This window comes from Nomascus leucogenys, chromosome 12 (assembly GCF_006542625.1).
Source record: "Nomascus leucogenys isolate Asia chromosome 12, Asia_NLE_v1, whole genome shotgun sequence".
NCBI classification, from domain to species: Eukaryota; Metazoa; Chordata; class Mammalia; order Primates; family Hylobatidae; genus Nomascus; species Nomascus leucogenys.
Window position 1 is genome coordinate 81,396,621 of NC_044392.1, and position 18,549 is coordinate 81,415,169.

Genomic DNA, 18,549 nt, shown 5'->3' on the forward strand with positions numbered 1-18,549 from the left:
GAGGCTGAGGTGGGTGGATCACCTGAGGTCAGGAGTTCAAGACCAGCCAGGCCAACATGGTGAAACCCCGTCTCTACTAAAAAATACAAAATATTAGCCAGGCATGGTGGTGGGTACTTGTAATCCCAGCTAGTCAGGAGGCTGAGGCAGGAGAATCGCTTGAACCTGGAAGGCAGAGGTTGCAGTGAGCCAAGATGGTGCCACTGTACTCCAGTTTGGGTGACAAAAGCAAACTCCATCTCAAAACCAAAAAACCTCTTTTCTCTATAAATTACCCAGTCTGAGGTATGTCTTTTTTTTTTTTTTGAGTCTCGCTCTGTTGCCCAGACTAGAGTGCAGTGGCGCGATCTTGGCTCACTGCAAGCTCCGCCTCCTGGGTTCATGCGATTCTCCTCCCTCAGCCTCCCAAGTAGCTGGGACTACACGTGCCCGCCACCACACCCAGCTAATTTTTTTGTATTTTTAGTAAAGACGGGGTTTCACCATGTTAGCCAGGATGGTCTCGATCTCCTGACCTCATGATCTGCCTGCCTTGGCCTCCCAAAGTGCAGGGATTACAGGCATAAGCCACCATGCCCAGCCAGTCTGGGGTATGTCTTTATTGGCAGCATGAGAACAGACTAATACAACTGCCTAGAATAGTCACTGATAAACAGTAAACTGACTCAATGAAAGTCAGCCATTATTAGTATAATTATAAACCTATGGCAGAATGACTTACAAATTTATACTAATTTTAAAAATTAAGTAATACTAGAAAAATTAGCAAATAATGGTCTGATTAAGAACTGACATTCCTCGCCTCTTTTCCTTTCTCCGCCATCATGGTGCGTGCTTGACTCTGCTTCTTGCCATGTCTTCTCACAAGACTTTCAGAATTAAGCGATTTCTGGCCAAGAAACAAAAGCAAAATTGTCCCATTCCCCATTGGATTCAGATGAAAACTGGTAATAAAATCAGTTGGTTTTATTTTATTAATAAAATAAAACCAAAAGGAGACAATGGAGAAGAACCAAGCTGGGTCTATAAGGAATTGCACATGAGATGGCACACATATTTATGCTGTCTGAAGGTCAAAATCATGTTACCATATCAGGCTGAAAATGTCACCACTATCCGGAGAGTTTAACATGTTTTGTTGGGGATATATTTTTTCTCTCTGCATCTGTTATGAACGCGTTGGTTGGCTGGGTTCAGTAATAAATATGTGAAGACTTTCATTAAAAAAAAAAAAAATTAACTTTCCTCAATGTACTTATGCATTTTAACAATGATTTTTATATAAAAAGCAAAGGAAAGCTGCAAGTGTAAGCCAAAAAACAATAAAATAATAAATTTTCTTTAAAAATATAATTAAATTTTAGAAGGGCTTTCTTTTAAAATATTGAAATATAAAATTTATTCAAAAGCAAAATAACAGCTTCTATGAAGTATGAGCTACATATAATAAGTAAACAGCACAGTACCAAAAATTCCATTTTTTCAACACATCAGTATCTTCTTTTAATTACACATTTTCTCCCTAGAATAATGCAAAATAATAGATTAATATTTGAAATATTCCTAAACTGATTTAGCATTAAAAGTCTACCATAATAACAGGAGTATAATTTAAAGTGAGAGTGAGAAATATTTAGTCTACTGAAAAATATGAATCATAAAAAGTCAATAATGAACCACATGAATATAAAATGCAGGCTGGGCGCAGTGGCTCACTGCCTGTAATCCCAGCACTTTGGGAAGCTGAGGTGGGTGGATCACCTGAGGTCAGGAGTTCGAGCCCAGCCTGGCCAACATGGTGAAACCCTGTCTCTACTAAAACATACAAAAATTAGCTGGGTGTGGTGGCGAGCATCTGTAATCCCAGCTAGTCAGGAGGCTAAGGCAGGAGAATCACTTGAACCTTGGAGGGGGAGGTTCCAGTAAGCCGAGATCGCACTGCACTCCAGCCTGGGAGACAAGAGGGTACCTCCATCTCAAAAAAATAAAATAAAATAAATAAAATAAAAAATAAAAGCAAATAATTCTGGCTTGGTGAGGTGGGTGTGAATATGAGGTTAAACTAATTTTAAAACTCAAAAAAAAGGAACATAAAAATAACATATTTAGGCATCAGTGTCACATTATAGTTTGAGAGCACAATAAACAAGGATGAATAGCTACATGAAAAAAGTCAATGAAAAAGTAAGATTAAAAGAAGAAAAAAAGAGCAGAAAAAGACAAAAGAGAATTATTTGCATATAAAAGCAGTTTAACATAAAGTAGAAAAACAGAGGAAAAAGGCCCAGGGGATTTAAAAAAATATGGGCCAAATTTTCTTGTCATACCTTCATCTTTACTGAGGGTGTGAATTTGAAAATATTATCATGTCTCTAGGTATATTACCTGTACTCCTGGTTTAACATTTTTTTCATCTTTGTTTTCCCTATAGCTAATTTCCTAATTTCTTATTTTTCATCTTACTGCATGATATATGTACCATATCTTGAAAACTACTTACAAATAAGAGAAATAGAAGTAATAACTTCTTATAAATTCCTAATAAACGGTGAATTAGCTAATCAGTATTCACAACACTTCCACTGCTCTAATCCAAAACAGGATTAGAATAGGAGTTAATATGAAGTCTCTGAACTTGCTGATATTGTGTTCTAAATTGTGTACAGGTGTAATTTTTTGAGTTCTGAAGCTTTTGTTAGTCTGAAAGCAGAATACTGCTGTGTTAAGAGGCTTTACTCTCAATGGAAGTGCCAACGTACTTAACCATTAGGAAAATAGTATTTGGGCTGCAACACAAGAAAGGGAGCTAACACTTATTAAACACTTCTCATGTATCGATTTCCACATTCTTTTCATTGTACCAGTGGACTTTAAAACTGCACTTTCTGAAGCAGAGCTGGATTTAGGCCAGCTGATAACCCTCTGCACAGCCCAACAATGGTGCCTCCTGGCCCTACCACTGCTTTAAAAAATTGCTTAAGAGTCCTTTAGACGAATCAGCTGGTGAGTCAAATGCTATCCAGACCCAGCTAGCTGGTTTTGAAACTCACACCATGTGTAAAGAAACAAATGTAATACCTGATGACACTTTCAAATCAAACTTTTAAACTTTTGTCACTCATCATACCACAGAAAATGATTTTTTAACAGTGCAGATTAAATTTGAACATGGCAGATAAAGACAGTTACTAAAAATTCTACTAAAGTCAAGTGTGGCAGTGAACGAATTAAGAGGATGATAGCTAGGGCAAACAACTCTGTGGCATTCCCCTTAGTCCCCTATGCTCCTGCTTATTTTCCCTAATGATTAATCCAAGGCTGCTCTGGAGCTTTTGCATGAGCAGCCATGAGTAGGTTTTAGTAACTGGGTAAAGGTTAGACATATCCTACCCCCAATCAGATAAACTACCTTTGAATCTATTTGACATACTAGATTTATTTTATTTAAATAATAATTTCTTTGGTTTAAAAGAGTTTTAAAATCCTGCTTTAAAATAGGAGACCAATGCAATGTCATACTTAAGTGGCAGGTGAAATAAGCTGAGGACCTGAACTAGACTACAGATCATGGCTCTACATCCCAATTTAAAATGTCTCTTTCAGGCCAGGTGCGGTGGCTCACGCCTGTCATCTCAGCACTTTGGGAGGCCAAGGTGGGTAGATCACTTGGGGCCAGGAGTTTGAGACCAGCTTGGCCAACATGGTGAAACCCCATCTCTACTAAAAAATGCAAAAATTAGCCGGGCATGGTGACACACGCCTGTAATCCCAGCTACTTAGGTGGCTGAGGTATGAGAATTGCTTGAACCCAGGAAGCGGAGGTTGCAGTGAGCTGAGATCGTGCCACTACACTCCAGCCTGGGTGACAGTGCGAGACTCAAAAAAATAAAAATACGTCTCTTTCATTAAATTTTACAGAGTAGTATATATTTATTCATGCAACATACATGTAAATGACTATGAGGTGGTCACTACCACAGGTAATGCAACTGAGGCTCATGCGCTATAAGAGTTCCATGTGAGCTTAAAGTTATGAGTATTGACTGTGGTCAATGCATTTAAAACTCAGTAGAGTATCACTGACAATCAAGAAAACAATGTTTGTACAGCATATAACTTTGATAGCATTGTAAGAATCCAATCTTTTAAGTTTAACAATAGGCTACAACGTTTGTTTGTTTTGTTTAGAGATGGGTTCTTGCTCCCTTGCCTAGGCTACAGTGCATGATAATAGCTCACTGCAGCCTCGAACTGAGCTCAAGCAATCCTCCCACCTCAGCTTCCAAGTAGCTAGGACTACAGATGTGTGCCACCATGCCCAGCTAATTTTTCATTTTATTTTTCTGTAGAGATTGGATCTTGCTATGTTGCCCAGGCTGGCCTTGAAATCCTAGTCTCAAGTAATCCTCCTGCTTGGCCTCCCAAAGTGTTGGGATTAAAGGTGAGGCACCTTGCCCGGCCAGTATTTTGAATATTTTAATTTGGCATTGATCTTCAATGATAATTGAATAGGTGAAATGACTTGAAAAATTCAAATATATATTGCAAAAACCTACAGAGTAAGAAATTATTCTATCAGTTATGTAGTAACTTTCAACTCCTACTATTTATTTATTTATTTATTTAGAGATGGAGTCTCGTGCTGTCACCCAGGTTGGACTGCAGTGGCGCAATCTCAGCTCACTGCAACCTTTGCCTCCCGGGTTCAAGCAATTCTCTGCCTCAGCCTCCTGAGCAGCTGGGATTACAGGTACGCACCACCATGCCCAGCTAATTTTTGTGTTTTTAGTAGAGATGGGCTTTCGCCCTCTTGGCCAGGCTGGTCTTGAACTCCTGACCTCGTGATCCACCCGCCTCAGCCTCCCAAAGTGCTGGGATTACAGGCGTGAGCCACCGCACCTGGCTAACTCCTACTCTTAATCCTTAATTGGCTAAGCAACTGCAAGACCAAACTATGTAATTAGACAGTACTGAAGAAAATACCAATACAATTATGCAAATATTATATATGGTGGTTAAGAGCAGGGACTCAGTTTCCTCATAAGGATAATAATAGTACCCACTACAGTAGAACTATTAGGTACTATTATTTGGTACTATTCAGATAATAGTACCTATCAGGGGGTTGTTATAAGGATTAAATGAGTTAATTTATGTAAAGGATTTGCTTGACATACAGTAAAGGCTATGTATTGTTATGATCACAATCTGTCACTGTACTTATCAAATTTATCCTGCATAAATTAGGTGCTATTTTTACCAAAAAGACAGTCCTGCATATCTATGACTGCAAGGGTCACTGGAGTAGAGCAGAGGTTCTTAAAGGGTACAGTACCATCCTCTACAGAACATTCTAGAAATTTGTGATGGTACTTTTTGTTTGTCACTGTGATGGGGAGAAAGGGACATGCTGCTGCTGATATACAACAGGCAGGGACAAATGATGCCAGATGTCCTGTATCTTGCACGGTTGTTCCACATGACAGAACTATCTGGCTGGCAATTCTACTAGACTTTGCTAGTCTGTTTATGCTTTTCCTACTCTCCAAAGTAGTAACCATTTCACATACCTTCCCTGTTCTTAAATATCCAATATCTTACTGTGCCTTAGCTAAAAACCCTGCTTCTTATTTCACTAAGAAAATAAAAGCAATCAACAAAGAAATTTCTCTCCCACTACCAAACCTTCCATTCCATGTGTTTCTGTGCTCCCATATTCTGCCTTCCTTCCTACTACAGTGGATGAACTGCCCCTTCTTTTATCCAAGACCAACTCCTCTACACCATTTCCTAAGCCTACCTTAAGGATTTTACTCCTTCTACTCTGTCTTGAATTGCTGTTTCCCTGTCTACTGGATCATTCCTATCAATATCCAACAGCTGTTTTCTCTCTTATGTTAAAAAGCAAAACAAAAAACTCTCCCTTGACATCACATCTCCCTCATTTCTCTGCTTTACTCTTTATCCAAAGAGTTGTCTATTCTTGGTGTTTCTATTTCCTCTCTTTCTGTTCTATGCTAAACCCACTCTACATCAGGCTTTCATTCCCATTGTTACTCTAAAGCCAGTCTTATGAGGGTCATAAAAGCCTCAACATTACCAAATATGATAGTCAATTATCAATCTTCACTTTACTTAGCAACACTGGACACAATTGATCTCACCCTCCTTGAAATACATTGTGAAATATTATACTCTCCTAATTTCTCTTCTATTTCACTGATTACTTCTCAGTTACCTTTACTGAATCTTTAACTTCTTGGGTGCTAAAAGTAATATGCTAAAAGTGAAATTTTGGCCAGCACAGCCTGATGAAATCTAGCATTTAAAACTACAGTTGTGTTTACTGTATATAATTTATTTAGCCATTTGATTCATTCATAAATATTCATTCAGCATCTACTATATACCAGGCACTAGAAATATAGAAATAAGCGAAATGACCATACCCTGTCCACACAGAGTTTACATTTTCAGTGGGGAGACAATCAATAAACAAGTAGACAGACATATACTTAAGCCAGCAAAAATAAGTATTATGAAGAAAAACTCACTCAACAATTTTTCTTTGTCTTGGATCTATTAAAAAAAATTTTTTTAACGGTTCAGGCCACCAAAGCTATCTTGATGTGTTTGAAAATGATGTTAGGCATTTTTTAAAAAGCTGACATTATCTAAAGGAGATTATTTCCATTCGCAAACTACAGATTAAATCCTATATTGTGGAACATTAGGAATACGAGGAGCAGAAAAGTGAGAAAGTAATTAGTTCAAAATAAGAAGAGGACCAGAAAAATATTAAATCATAAAAGTCAAGAGAAGAGAAAAGATCAAAAGGGGGAATGGACAGTTAAATCTACAAAAGCTGAAGAAAAAGAGGATACTAAATTTGTTTATTATACAAGGAGTTTTTTTGTGACTTTCAAGAAAACAGTAAATTTAATATTCAAGAGACAAATACAGTAAGTTACAAAGTGGGAAGGGTAGTAAGGAGGTAGCAACAATGGAGAAATAGAATAAAAGTTTTTTTTGAGATGAGTTCTCGCCATGTTGCCCATACTTGTCTCAAACTCCTGGGCTCAAATAATCCTCCTGCCTCAGCCTCCTGGGTAGCTGGGATTGCAGGCATGTGCCACTGCACCCAGCTTAGAGTGGGTATGAATTTAAGATGTCTGGAAATGAAAGGAAGAGGGAAATAAAGAAGCCTGAAGATACAGATTAAATCAGAAAGCAGAGAAGCAAAACAGGCAAGCATATTAAAGGCTTGAAAGTACATGTTCAAGAGGTTCTCTCTAAAAAAGAAGAGGGATATATCTTTCTTTTAAAGAGAAAAGGGACAAAAGAAGGAAAGATGAACATAAATATTTTAGAGTGAAAAATTATAAGGATGAGGGCAGTTGGCTTTATTCATGCTTTTAAATAATGGCTAATTAGTAAATCAACTTTCCAAAGATCAGTGATAGCCAGCAATAACTTATTTTTACATACAGAGCCCGAGTGAACAGTAAATTATGATGAAGTTATGAGAACATTCACCTCAGAACCTACTTTCTCTGGATTCCTCTCACTGCATATTTCTTCTTACCATTTTTCTTTTTTTCAGTTTTTTTATTTTTTTATTTTTAAGCACTTTCATGTCTATCCTCCTATTTTTCGTTCTACTTCCTGTTCGTCTCCCTCTGCCTCTCTCTTTCCCCCTGTTATCTCACACCATGACCTAGAGAAAATGTCTTTTGGTATTGATTTTACTTAATGCATAAAATGTAAAATCTTCCTTTTTCAAATATTAGTAGTTTTTCATTTAAATATATGAATTTTCTTCCAAGTAATAAAATGTTATTCTTTGGAAACAAATTATTACAGCTTACAGTGTATAAAATACATACCTGATTTAAACCAGCATCTGTTTGCGTAGAAGGCTTTTTTAATAGTCTTACTTCTTTGTTTATGTATCTTAGCATCCCACTAAGCGTGCTAAAGTCATTATTCTCAGAACTATCATCTTCTAGGTTATACGTGAGAGGTTTAAATGAGTCTGGCTGGGTGTAAGTCAGATTCTTATGGCTTTCTTCTAATGTTGAAGGCTGTTCTAATTGCATTTTCTTTAAGTCCTGTAGTAATTCTTCAGAAAGATCTTCATCACCATGAGTTTTGAAAGTAAGATCACTGGCACTAATAGAGCAACGTAATTTTGTACACGTGGAAAAAGATGTGTGAAAACGTTTAGCAAATTTTGGATCTTGGACATCAGGCATAATTTCTGTTGGAGATGTAAATGGGGCTGGCAGAAACTTGATGTCTTCTGCCTTTTCATGTCCAGAAATTTTGGCCTGTAATCTGGTTAATTCTGATTCCTGCAGAAAAATTGGTACATAGTAGGTGCTCAATACATTTTTGTTAAATGAATGAACTCCTTAGAAAATCATAGACTTTCAGAAAGTCAACCTTTGTCCCAGTACAGGAATTCTGTTTATAATTCTTGAGAGTTTTCCAAGCTCTGTTTAAAACCTTTACTTAAGATAGGTTCACTTTGGGAAAATTACACAAGTTCATTTGAAATACGCTTATTCTAAGAAATTCCATTAAAACTAGATTTTCCTTATATATATGTATTTTTGGTGTTAATGATAATATCAATTTCTATTCAAGATTGAAATCTTACACCTAAAAATTTATCTGCAAAGGTGTAGAGGTATGCTATCTTTTGTTAATCTAACACATATAGACACAAAAAGACCCCTTTCAGAATTTCCAGTAGGGAAAAAATAGATAAGCTATTCTGCTTTTTGTGTTCTCATTACAAGAAAGCTTTAGTATATTAGAAATTTTTCAAAAACGTAAAGAAGTGATAAATTTTTAATAAATCAATCCTTGTTAAATAAACTTTTCATTTCGATTTTTTTCATGCCCTTCATTTGGGTCCTCTGATTGAACTTTGGGATCCTAGGAATGAGACTACATACACTAAAAAACCAAAAAGCCTAAAAAAAGAGATGATATTTTAATTTCAAAAGCTTAATAATGTAACTGTAGTAGTCTCCTCTTCAAATACATTTGCCTTTTCTTAAAGGTATCCATAAGATATATATTTCTAAATCCTGTCAGTTTTAATCTGATAGTTTCTATTCTTAAAGTAGCTTTCAAAAATACTGTGTTCATAACTAAAACTGTCATAATCACAGAATGCATTACAAAATAAAAGTTTAACACGCATATTTCGGTTCTTTTTTTTTTTACTACTTCATCTAAAATTGATTTATATGATTTTTAAAAATACTTTAAGTTCTAGGGTACATGTGCTCAACGTGCAGGTTTGTTACATATGTATAAATGTGCCATGTTGGTGTGCTGCACCCATTAACTCGTCATTTACATTATGGATTTCTCTTAATGCTCTCGCTTCCCCCCTCCCCCCACCCCACGACAGGCCCCGGTGTGTGATGTTCCCCACCCTGTGTCCAAGTGTTCTCATTGTTCAATTCCCACCTGTGAGTGAGAACAGGCGGTGTTTGGTTTTTTGTCCTTGCGATAGTTTGCTCAGAATGATGGTTTCCAGCTACATCCATGTCCCTACAAAGGACATAAACTCATCCTTTTTGATGGCTGCATAGTATTCCATGGTGTATATGTGCCACATTTTCTTAATCTAGTCTCTCATTGATGGACATTTGGGTTGGTTCCAAGTCTTTGCTATTGTGAATAGTGCCGCAATAAACATACGTGTGCATGTGTCTTTATAGCAGCATGATTTATAATCCTTTGGGTATATACCCAGTAATGGGATGGCTGGGTCAAATGGTATTTCTAGTTCTAGATCCTTGAGGAATCGCCACACTGTCTTCCATAATGGTTGAACTAGTTTACACTCCCATCAACAGTGTAAAAGTGTTCCTATTTCTCCACATCCTCTCCAGCACCTGTTGTTTCCTGACTTTTTAATGATCGCCATTCTAACTGGTGTGAGATGGTATCTCATTGTGGTTTTGATTTGCATTTCTCTGATGACCAGTGATGATGAACATTTTTTCATGTGTCTGTTGGCTGCATAAATGTCTTCATTTTTTTTTTTTTTTGAGACGGAGCCTCTGTCGCCCATGCTGGAGTGCAGTGGCGCAATCTCGGCTCACTGCAAGCTCTGCCTCCCGTGTTCACGCCATTCTTCTGCCTCAGCCTCTCCAAGTAGCTGGGACTACAGGCGCCCGCCACCACGCCCGGCTAATTTTTTTGTATTTTTAGTAGAGACGGGGTTTCATCGTGGTCTCGATCTCCTGACCTCATGATCTGCCCGCCTCGGCCTCCCAAAGTGCTGGGATTACAAGTGTGAGCCACCGCACCTGGCCATAAATGTCTTCTTTTGAGAAGTGTCTGTTCATACCCTTCACCCACTTTTTGATGGGGTTGTTTTTTTCTTGCAAATTTAAGTTCTTTGTAGATTCTGGGTATTAGCCCTCTATCAGATGAGTAGATTGCAAAAATTTTCTCCCATTCTGTAGGTTGCCTGCACTCTGACGGTAGTTTCTTTTGCTGTGCAGAAGCTCTCTAATTAGATCTCATTTGTCTGTTTTGGTTTTTGTTGCCATTGCTTTTGGTGTTTTAGTCATGAAGTCCTTGCCCATGCCTATGTCCTGAATGGTATTGCCTAGGTTTTCTTCTAGGGTTTTGATGGTTTTAGGTCTAACATTTAAGTCTTTAATCCATCTTGAATTAATTTTTGTATAAGGTGTAAGGAAGGGATCCAGTTTCAACTTTCTACATATGGCTAGCCAGTTTTTCCAGCACCATTTATTAAATAGGGAATCCTTTCCCCATTTCTTGTTTTTGTCAGGTTTGTCAAAGATCAGATGGTTGTAGATGTGTGGTGTTATTTCTGAGGGATCTGTTCTGTTCCATTGGTCTATATCTCTGTTTTGGTACCAGTACCATGCTGTTTTGGTTACTGTAGCCTTGTAGTATAGTTTGAAGTCAGGTAGCGTGATGCCTCCAGCTTTTTTCTTTTGGCTTAGGATTGTCTTGGCTGTGTGGGCTCTTTTTTGGTTCCATATGAACTTTAGGTAGTTTTTTCCAATTCTGTGAAGAATGTCATTGGCAGCTTGATGGAGATGGCATTGAATCTATAAATTACCTTGGACAGTATGGCCATTTTCATTATATTGATTCTTCCTATCCATGAGCATGGAATGTTCTTCCATTTGTTTGTGTCCTCTTTTATTTCATTGAGCAGTGGTTTGTAGTTCTCCCTGGAAATCCTTCACATCCCTTGTAAGTTGGATTCCTAGGTATTTAATTCTCTTGAAGCAATTGTGAATGGGAGTTCACTCATGATTTGGCTCTCTGTTGGTCGGTTATTGGTGTGTAGGAATGCTTGTGATTTTTGCACATTGATTTTGTATCCTGAGACTTTGCCGAAGTTATCAGCTTAAGGAGATTTGGGGCTGAGATGATGGGGTTTTCTAAATATATAATCATGTCATCTGCAAAGAGGGACAATTTGACTTCCTCTTTTCCTAATGGAATACCCTTTCTTTCTCCTGCCTGATTGCCCTGGCCAGAACTTCCAACACTATGTTGAATAGGAGTGGTGAGAGAGGGCACCCCTGTCTTGTGCCAGTTTTCAAAGGGAATGCTTCCAGTTTTTGCCCATTCAGTATGATATTGGCTGTGGGTTTGTCATAAATAGCTCTTATTATTTTTAGATACATCCCATCAATACCTAGTTTGAGAGTTTTTAGCATGAAGGGCTGTTGAATTTTGTTGAAAGCCTGTTCTGCATCTATTGAGATAATCATGTGGTTTTTGTCTTTGGTTCGGTTTATGTGATGGATTACATTTATTGATTTGAGTATGTTGAACCAGCCATGCATCCCGGGGATGAAGCCAACTTAATTGTGGTGGATAAGCTTTTTGATGTGCTGCTGGATTCAGTTTGCCAGTATTTTACTGAGGATTTTCGCATCGATGTTCATCAGGGATATTGATCTAAAATTCTCTTTTTTTGTTGTGTCTCTGCCAAGCTTTGGTATCAGGATGATGCTGGCCTCAGAAAATGAGTTAGGGAGGATTCCCTATTTTTCTATTGATTGGAATAGTTTCAGAAGGAATGGTATCAGCTCCTCTTTGTACCTCTGGTAGAATTCAGCTATGAATCTGTCTGGTCCTGGACTTTTTTTGGTTGGTAGGCTATTAATTACTGCCTCAATTTCAGAACCTGTTATTGGTCTACTCAGGGATTCAACTTCTTCCTGGTTTAGTCTTGGGAGGGTGTGTGTGTCGAGGAATTTATCCATTTCTTCTAGGTTTTCTAGTTTATTTGTGTAGAGGTGTTTATAGCATTCTCTGATGGTAGTTTGTATTTCTACGGGATCAGTGGTGATATCCCCTTTAGCATTTTTTATTGCGTCTATTTGATTCTTCTCTCTTTTCTTCTTTATTAGTCTTGCTAGTGGTCTATCAATTTTGTTGATCTTTTCTAAAAACCAGCTCCTGGATTCATTGATTTTTTGAAGGGTTTTTTGTGTCTCTATCTCCTTTAGTTCTGCTCTGATCTTGCTTATTTCTTGCCTTCTGCAAGCTTTTGAATTTGTTTGCTCTTGCTTCTCTAGTTCTTTTAATTGTGATGTTAGGGTGTCGATTTTAGATCTTTCCTGCTTTCTCTTGTGGGCATTTAGTGCTATAAATTTCCCTCCACACACTGCTTTAAATGTGTCCCAGAGATTCTGGTATGTTGTGTCTTTGTTCTCATTGGTTTCAAAGAACATCTTCATTTCTGCCTTTATTTCGTTATGTACCCAGTAGTCATTCAGGAACAGGTTGTTCAGTTTCCATGTAGGTGTGCGGTTTTGAGTGAGTTTCTTAATCCTGAGTTCTAATTTGATTTCACTGTTGTCTGAGAGACAGTTTGTGGTGATTTCTATTCTTTTACGTTTGCTGAAGAGTGCTTTATTTCCAACTATGTGGTCGATTTTGGAATAAGTGCAATTTGGTGCTGAGAAGAATGTATATTCTGTTGATTTGGGGTGGAGAGTTCTGTAGATGTCTATTAGGTCGGCTTGGTGTAGAGCTGAGTTCAAGTCCTGGATATCCTTGTTAATTTTCTGTCTTGTTGATCCATCTAATGTTGACAGTGGGGTGTTAAAGTCTCCCATTATTATTGTGTGGGAGTCTAAGTCTCTTTGTAAGTCTCTAAGGACTTGACTTATGAATCTGGGTGCTCCTGTATTGGATGCATATATATTTAGGATAGTTAGCTCTTCGTGTTGAATTGATCCCTTTACCATTATGTAATGGCCTTCTTTGTCTGTTTTGATCTTTGTTGGTTTAAAGTCTGTTTTATCAGAGACTAGGATTGCAACCCTTGCTTTTTTTTGTTTTCCATTTGCTTGGTAGATCTTCCTCCATCCTTTTATTTTGGGCTTATGTGTGTCTCTGCATGTGAGACGGGTCTCCTGAATACAGCACACTGATGGGTTTGGAATCTTTATCCAATTTGCCAGTCTGTGTCTTTTAATTGGGGCATTTAGCCCATTTCCATTTAAGGTTAATATTGTTATGTGTGAATTTGATCCTATCATTATGATGTTAGCTGGTTATTTTGCTCGTTAGTTGATGCACTTTCTTCCTAGCATTGATGTTCTTTACAATTTGGCATGTTTTTGCAGTGGCTGGTACCAGTTGTTCCTTTCCATGTTTAGTGCTTCCTTCAGGAGTTCTTGTAAGACAGGCCTAGTGGTGACAGAATCTCTCAGGATTTGCTTGTCTGCAAAGGATTTTATTTCTCCTTCACTTATGAAGCTTAGGTTGGCTGGATATGAAATTCTGAGTTGAAAATTCTTTTCTTTATGAATGTTGAATTTTGGCCCCCACTCTCTTCTGGCTTGTAGAGTTTCTGCCAAGAGATCCGCTGTTAGTCTGATGGGCTTCCCTTTATGGGTAACCCAACCTTTCTCTCTGGCTGCCCTTAACATTTTTTCCTTCATTTCAACATTGGTAAATCTGACAATTATGTGTCTTGGGGTTGCTCTTCTCGAGGAGTATCTTTGTGTTGTTCTCTGTATTTCCTGAATTTGAATGTTGGCCTGCCTTGCTAGCTTGGGGAAGTTCTCCTGGATAATACCCTGAAGAGTGTTTTCCAACTTGGTTCCATTCTCCCCATCACGTTCAGGTACACCAATCAGATGTAGATTTGGTCTTTTCACATAGACCCATATTTCTTGCAGGCTTTGTTTGTTTCTTTTTATTCTTTTTTCTCTAAACTTCTCTTCTCACCTTATTTCATTCATTTGATCTTCAATCACTGATACCCTTTCTTCCAGTTGATCAATTCGGCTACTGAAGCTTGTGCATGTGTCACACAGTTCTCGTGCCATGGTTTTCAGCTCCATCAGGTCATTTAAGGTCTTCTCTACACTGTTTATTCTAGTTAGCCATTCATCTAATCTTTTTTTCAAGGTTTTTAGATTCCTTGCAATGGGTTCAAACATCCTCCTTTAGCTTGGAGAAGTTTGTTATTACCGACCTTCTGAAGCCTATTTCTGTCAACTCATCAAAGTCATTCCCCATTCAGCTTTGTTCCATTGCTGGTGAGGGGCTGCAATCCTTTGGAGGAGAAGAGGCACTCTGGTTTTTAGAATTTTCAGCTTTTCTTCTCTGGTTTCTCCCCATCTTTGTGGTTTTATCTAACTTCAGTTTTTGATGATGGTGACCTACAGATGGGGTTTTGGTGTGGATGTCCTTGCTGTTGATGTTGATACTATTCCTTTCTGTTTGTTAGTTTTCCTTCTAACAGTCAGGTCCCTCAGCTGCAGGTCTGTTGGAGTTTTCTGCAGGTCCACTCCAGACCCTGTTTGCCTGGGTATCACCAGCAGAGGTTGCAGAATAGCAAATATTGCTGCCTGATCCTTCTTCTGGAAGCTTCATCTCAGAGGGGCACCCAGCTGTATGAAGTGTCAGTCGGCCCCTACTGGCAGGGGTTTCCCAGTTAGGCTACACAGGGGTCAGGGACCCACTTGAGGAGGCAGTCTGTCCGTTCTCAGAGCTCAAACTCTATGCTGGGAGAACCACTGCTCTCTTCAGAGCTGTCAGACAAGGACATTTAAGTCTGCAGAAGTTTCTGCTGCCTTTTGTTCAGCTATGCCCTGCCCCCAGAGGAGTCTAGAGAGGCAGGCAGGCCTTGTTGAGCTGTGGTGGGCTCCACCCAGTTCGAGCTTCCCAGCCGCTTTACCTACTCAAGCCTCAGCCATGGCAGATGCCCCTCCCCCAGCCCAGGCTGCCACCTTGCAGTTCGATCTCGGACTGATGCTCTAGCAGTGAGCAAGGCTCTGTGGGCGTGGGACCCACCAAGCCAGGCGCAGGATATAATCTCCTGATGTGCCACTTGTAAGATGGTTGGAAAAGCGCAGTATTAGGGCAGGAGTGTCCCGATTTTCCAGATACCGTCTGTCACGGCTTCCCTTGGCTAGGAAAGGGAAATCCTCCAACCCCTTGTGCTTTCTGGGTGAGGTGATGCCCCGCCCTGCTTCGGCTCACCCTACGTGGGCTGCACCCACTGTCCAACCAGTCCCAGTGAGATGAACCAGGTACCTCAGTTGGAAATGCAGAAATCACCCATCTTCAGCGTTGACCACGCTGGGAGCTGCAGACCGGAGCTGTTCCTATTCGGCCATCTTGGAACCCATCCCCGATTTATATGATTTTTAAGTGGCTAGAGTGCCAATTTTTTGTTGTAAATCCTACATTCACATTCTTAAAATCATAATTAACAAAACAGTTGTAGAGTTGGCACAGAATAGGACTGTACACAGCTGCAGTCTTTCTTTTTCCTCTTCTGCATTATCTAGCCATAATTGATATGTGTTATCTCATATAAATAGGATTTTATTTAACTTACAGTTAAACACATAACTTTTATAATTAAATATAGTACACTGAATACATTAAATTAATTCAACTTTTTCTTAAGACTCAAAGAAGGTCACTGTTGTGAACGTAATTTTAGTGAGCCATAATATAATAATGCCTTCATGGCTCTCAAAAAATTGTCTTTGCCCTTGTTGACCTCAAGTGATCTGCCCACCTCGGCCTCCTGAAGTGCTGGGAATACAGGAGTGAGCCACCACGCCCAGCCTACTTTATGATTTTGAACGAACTTTGCTGATTTTGAAAAATGCTTCTACTTTTTTTTAGGTACATCAAGTATAAAACCCTCTAAACATTATGATTAGATGAGTTTATATTTGAGCATTTATAAATTATATCTTCTATGGTAATAAGATGTACATCATCTTAATAATTTCTTAAATTCAACATCTTCTAAATAAAATGCTTTTTATTCAAACAGGCCAATATTTGGTCATATAGTCCTCTATAAACTACAAAGACAGGTAAATAAGTCAGACATTTACGTTTTCATAGATATGCTTTATTACTTTTAAATGTTTACTTACTTTAGTAGGTAATGCTTCATTTGCAGCTTCAATTACTTCATTCCTATCTTGGACTTGATGCAAATTGCTTACAGTATCCTGAGCTTCTTCTAATTCCAGTTTTGCCTTCTCTAACTGTTCATTTAGTTGCTGAACAGAAGTCTTTTGAGAGTCAGCAGAAATCTTCCACTTTGCATGGTTCTCTTGATGTGAAATCATCTATATAGCCCCAGAATTGGAAAAGAAAAAAAATTAAAAAATAGAATGAAACTGGATTCAACAACAGTCTAATCCTTTCTACTTTTATTTACTTTTTCTTTAAAAAAAGTAAATTCTGTTTATAGTTACAAACATCTGATTTCTCAACGAATACTAGAGGGAAAAAGGGAGAAAAGGAATCCATAATCTTCAATTTACTTAAGAACTTAATTAACCAAATGCAATGGACTCTATTTGGGTACTGATTTGAACAAATAAACTATAAAGACATTTTTGAGACAATTGGGGAAATGTGAACAATTATTGGATATTTGATGATATTAAGGAGTCACTGTCAGTTTTTAGGTGTGATAATGGTATTGTGGTTCTGTTCCAAAAAATAGCCCTTATCTTTTAGAGCTATGTTATGGTTTGGTTCCGTATCCCCACCCAGGCTTCATCTTGAATTGTAATTCCCATATGTCGAAGGAGCAACCTGGTGGGAGGTAATTGGGTCATGGGGATGGTTTCACCCATGCTGTTCTCATGATAGTGAGTTCTCATGAGATCTGATCATTTAAAAGTGTGACACTTCCCCTCTTGCTCTCTGTCTCCCACCACCATGTAAGACATGACTTGCTTCCCCTTCTGCCATAATTGTAAGAATTGTAATTTTCCTGAGGCCTCCCCAGCCACGTGGAACTGTGAGTCAATTCAACCTCTTTTCTTTATAAATTACCCTGCAATTGTCACCGTTCTCCAGACCCCAGAATGGTAGATCCAGCGACAGCCCTTGCACCTTCACCTGGAAAAGCCTCAGGCACTCACACCAGCCCTAAGACTGTGTAATTTATAAGGAAAAGAGGTTTAATTGACTCAGTTTTTATAGCAGTGTGAAAATGGACTAATAACAGAAAACTGGTATCAGAATAGTGGGGTACTAGTATAAAGATAACCTGAAAATGTGGAAGTGACTTTGGAACTGGGTAATGGGCAGAGGTTAGAACAGAGTTTGGAGGAATCAGAAGACAGGAAGATGTGAGAAAGTTTGGAACTTCCTACAGACTTGTCAAATGGTTTTGACCAAAATGCTGATAGTGATATGGACAATGAAGTGCAAGCTCAGGTGGTCTCAGATGGAGATGAGAAACTTACTGGAAACTAGAGTATCTTGCTATGTTTTAGCAAAGAGACCAGTGGCATTTTGCCCCCACCCTAGAGATCTGTGGAACTTTGAAGCTCAGAGAGAGGATTTAGGGTCTCTGAGAGAAGAAATTTTTAAGGATTCAAGAGGTGATCTGGCTTTTGTGAAAGCGTACAGTCATATGCATTCACAAAGAGATTATCTGAAATTGGAACTTATGTTTAAAAGGGAAGCAGAGCATAAAAGTTAAAAAAAATTTGCAGCTTCACCATGTGCAGCTTCGCCATAAAACCCATTTTATGGGGAGAAATTCAAGCTGGCTGCAGAAATTTTCCTAAGTAATGAGGAGCTAAATATTGCCAAGACAATGGGGAAATTGACAGACAGCTTTGCCATAAACCCATTTTATGGGGAGAAATTCAAGCTGGCTGCAGAAATTTTCTTAAGTAATGAGGAGCTAAATATTGCCAAGACAATGGAGAAAATGTCTCCAGGCCATTTTCAAGGAAAGCCCCTCCAGATCTTCAAGGAAGCCCCTCCCATCACAGGCCTGGATATCTAGGAGGAAAAAATGGTTTTGTGGGCCAGGCTCAGAGCCCCACTGCTCTGTGCAGCCTCAAGACGGGGTGACCTGTATTGCAGTTGCTTCAGCTCTACCCATGGCTAAAAGGGGTCAAGGTACAGCTCAGACCATTGCTTCACAGGGTGCAAGCCCCACACCTTGGTAGCTTCCATGTGGTATTAAGTCTGCAGGTGCACAGAAGACAAGAGTTGAGCTTTGGGAGGCTC

At 38.8% G+C, this 18,549-nt stretch overlaps 1 protein-coding gene and 1 pseudogene across 3 annotated transcripts in view; one reads left to right on the top strand and one right to left on the bottom strand.

Moving 5' to 3' along the window:
- Positions 1–853: 853 nt before the first annotated feature.
- Positions 854–1,029, top strand: LOC105738409 (annotated as a pseudogene).
- A 229-nt stretch (positions 1,030–1,258) lies between these two features.
- The window catches only part of CCDC18 (coiled-coil domain containing 18), a 100,602-nt gene continuing 83,311 nt past the window's right edge, over positions 1,259–18,549 (bottom strand). The window contains exons 27-29 of one of the 3 annotated variants that reach the window (XM_012500463.2): positions 16,440–16,637; positions 7,887–8,354; positions 1,259–1,522 (exon numbers count right to left, since the gene is read on the bottom strand). In XM_012500463.2, the coding sequence (XP_012355917.1) occupies positions 1,508–1,522; positions 7,887–8,354; positions 16,440–16,637 (681 nt within the window). In that variant the 3' untranslated portion in view covers positions 1,259–1,507. The remainder of the gene's footprint in view (positions 1,523–7,886; positions 8,355–16,439; positions 16,638–18,549) is intronic. The other 2 variants (XM_030825037.1, XM_003260057.2) reach the window with 2 other exon arrangements.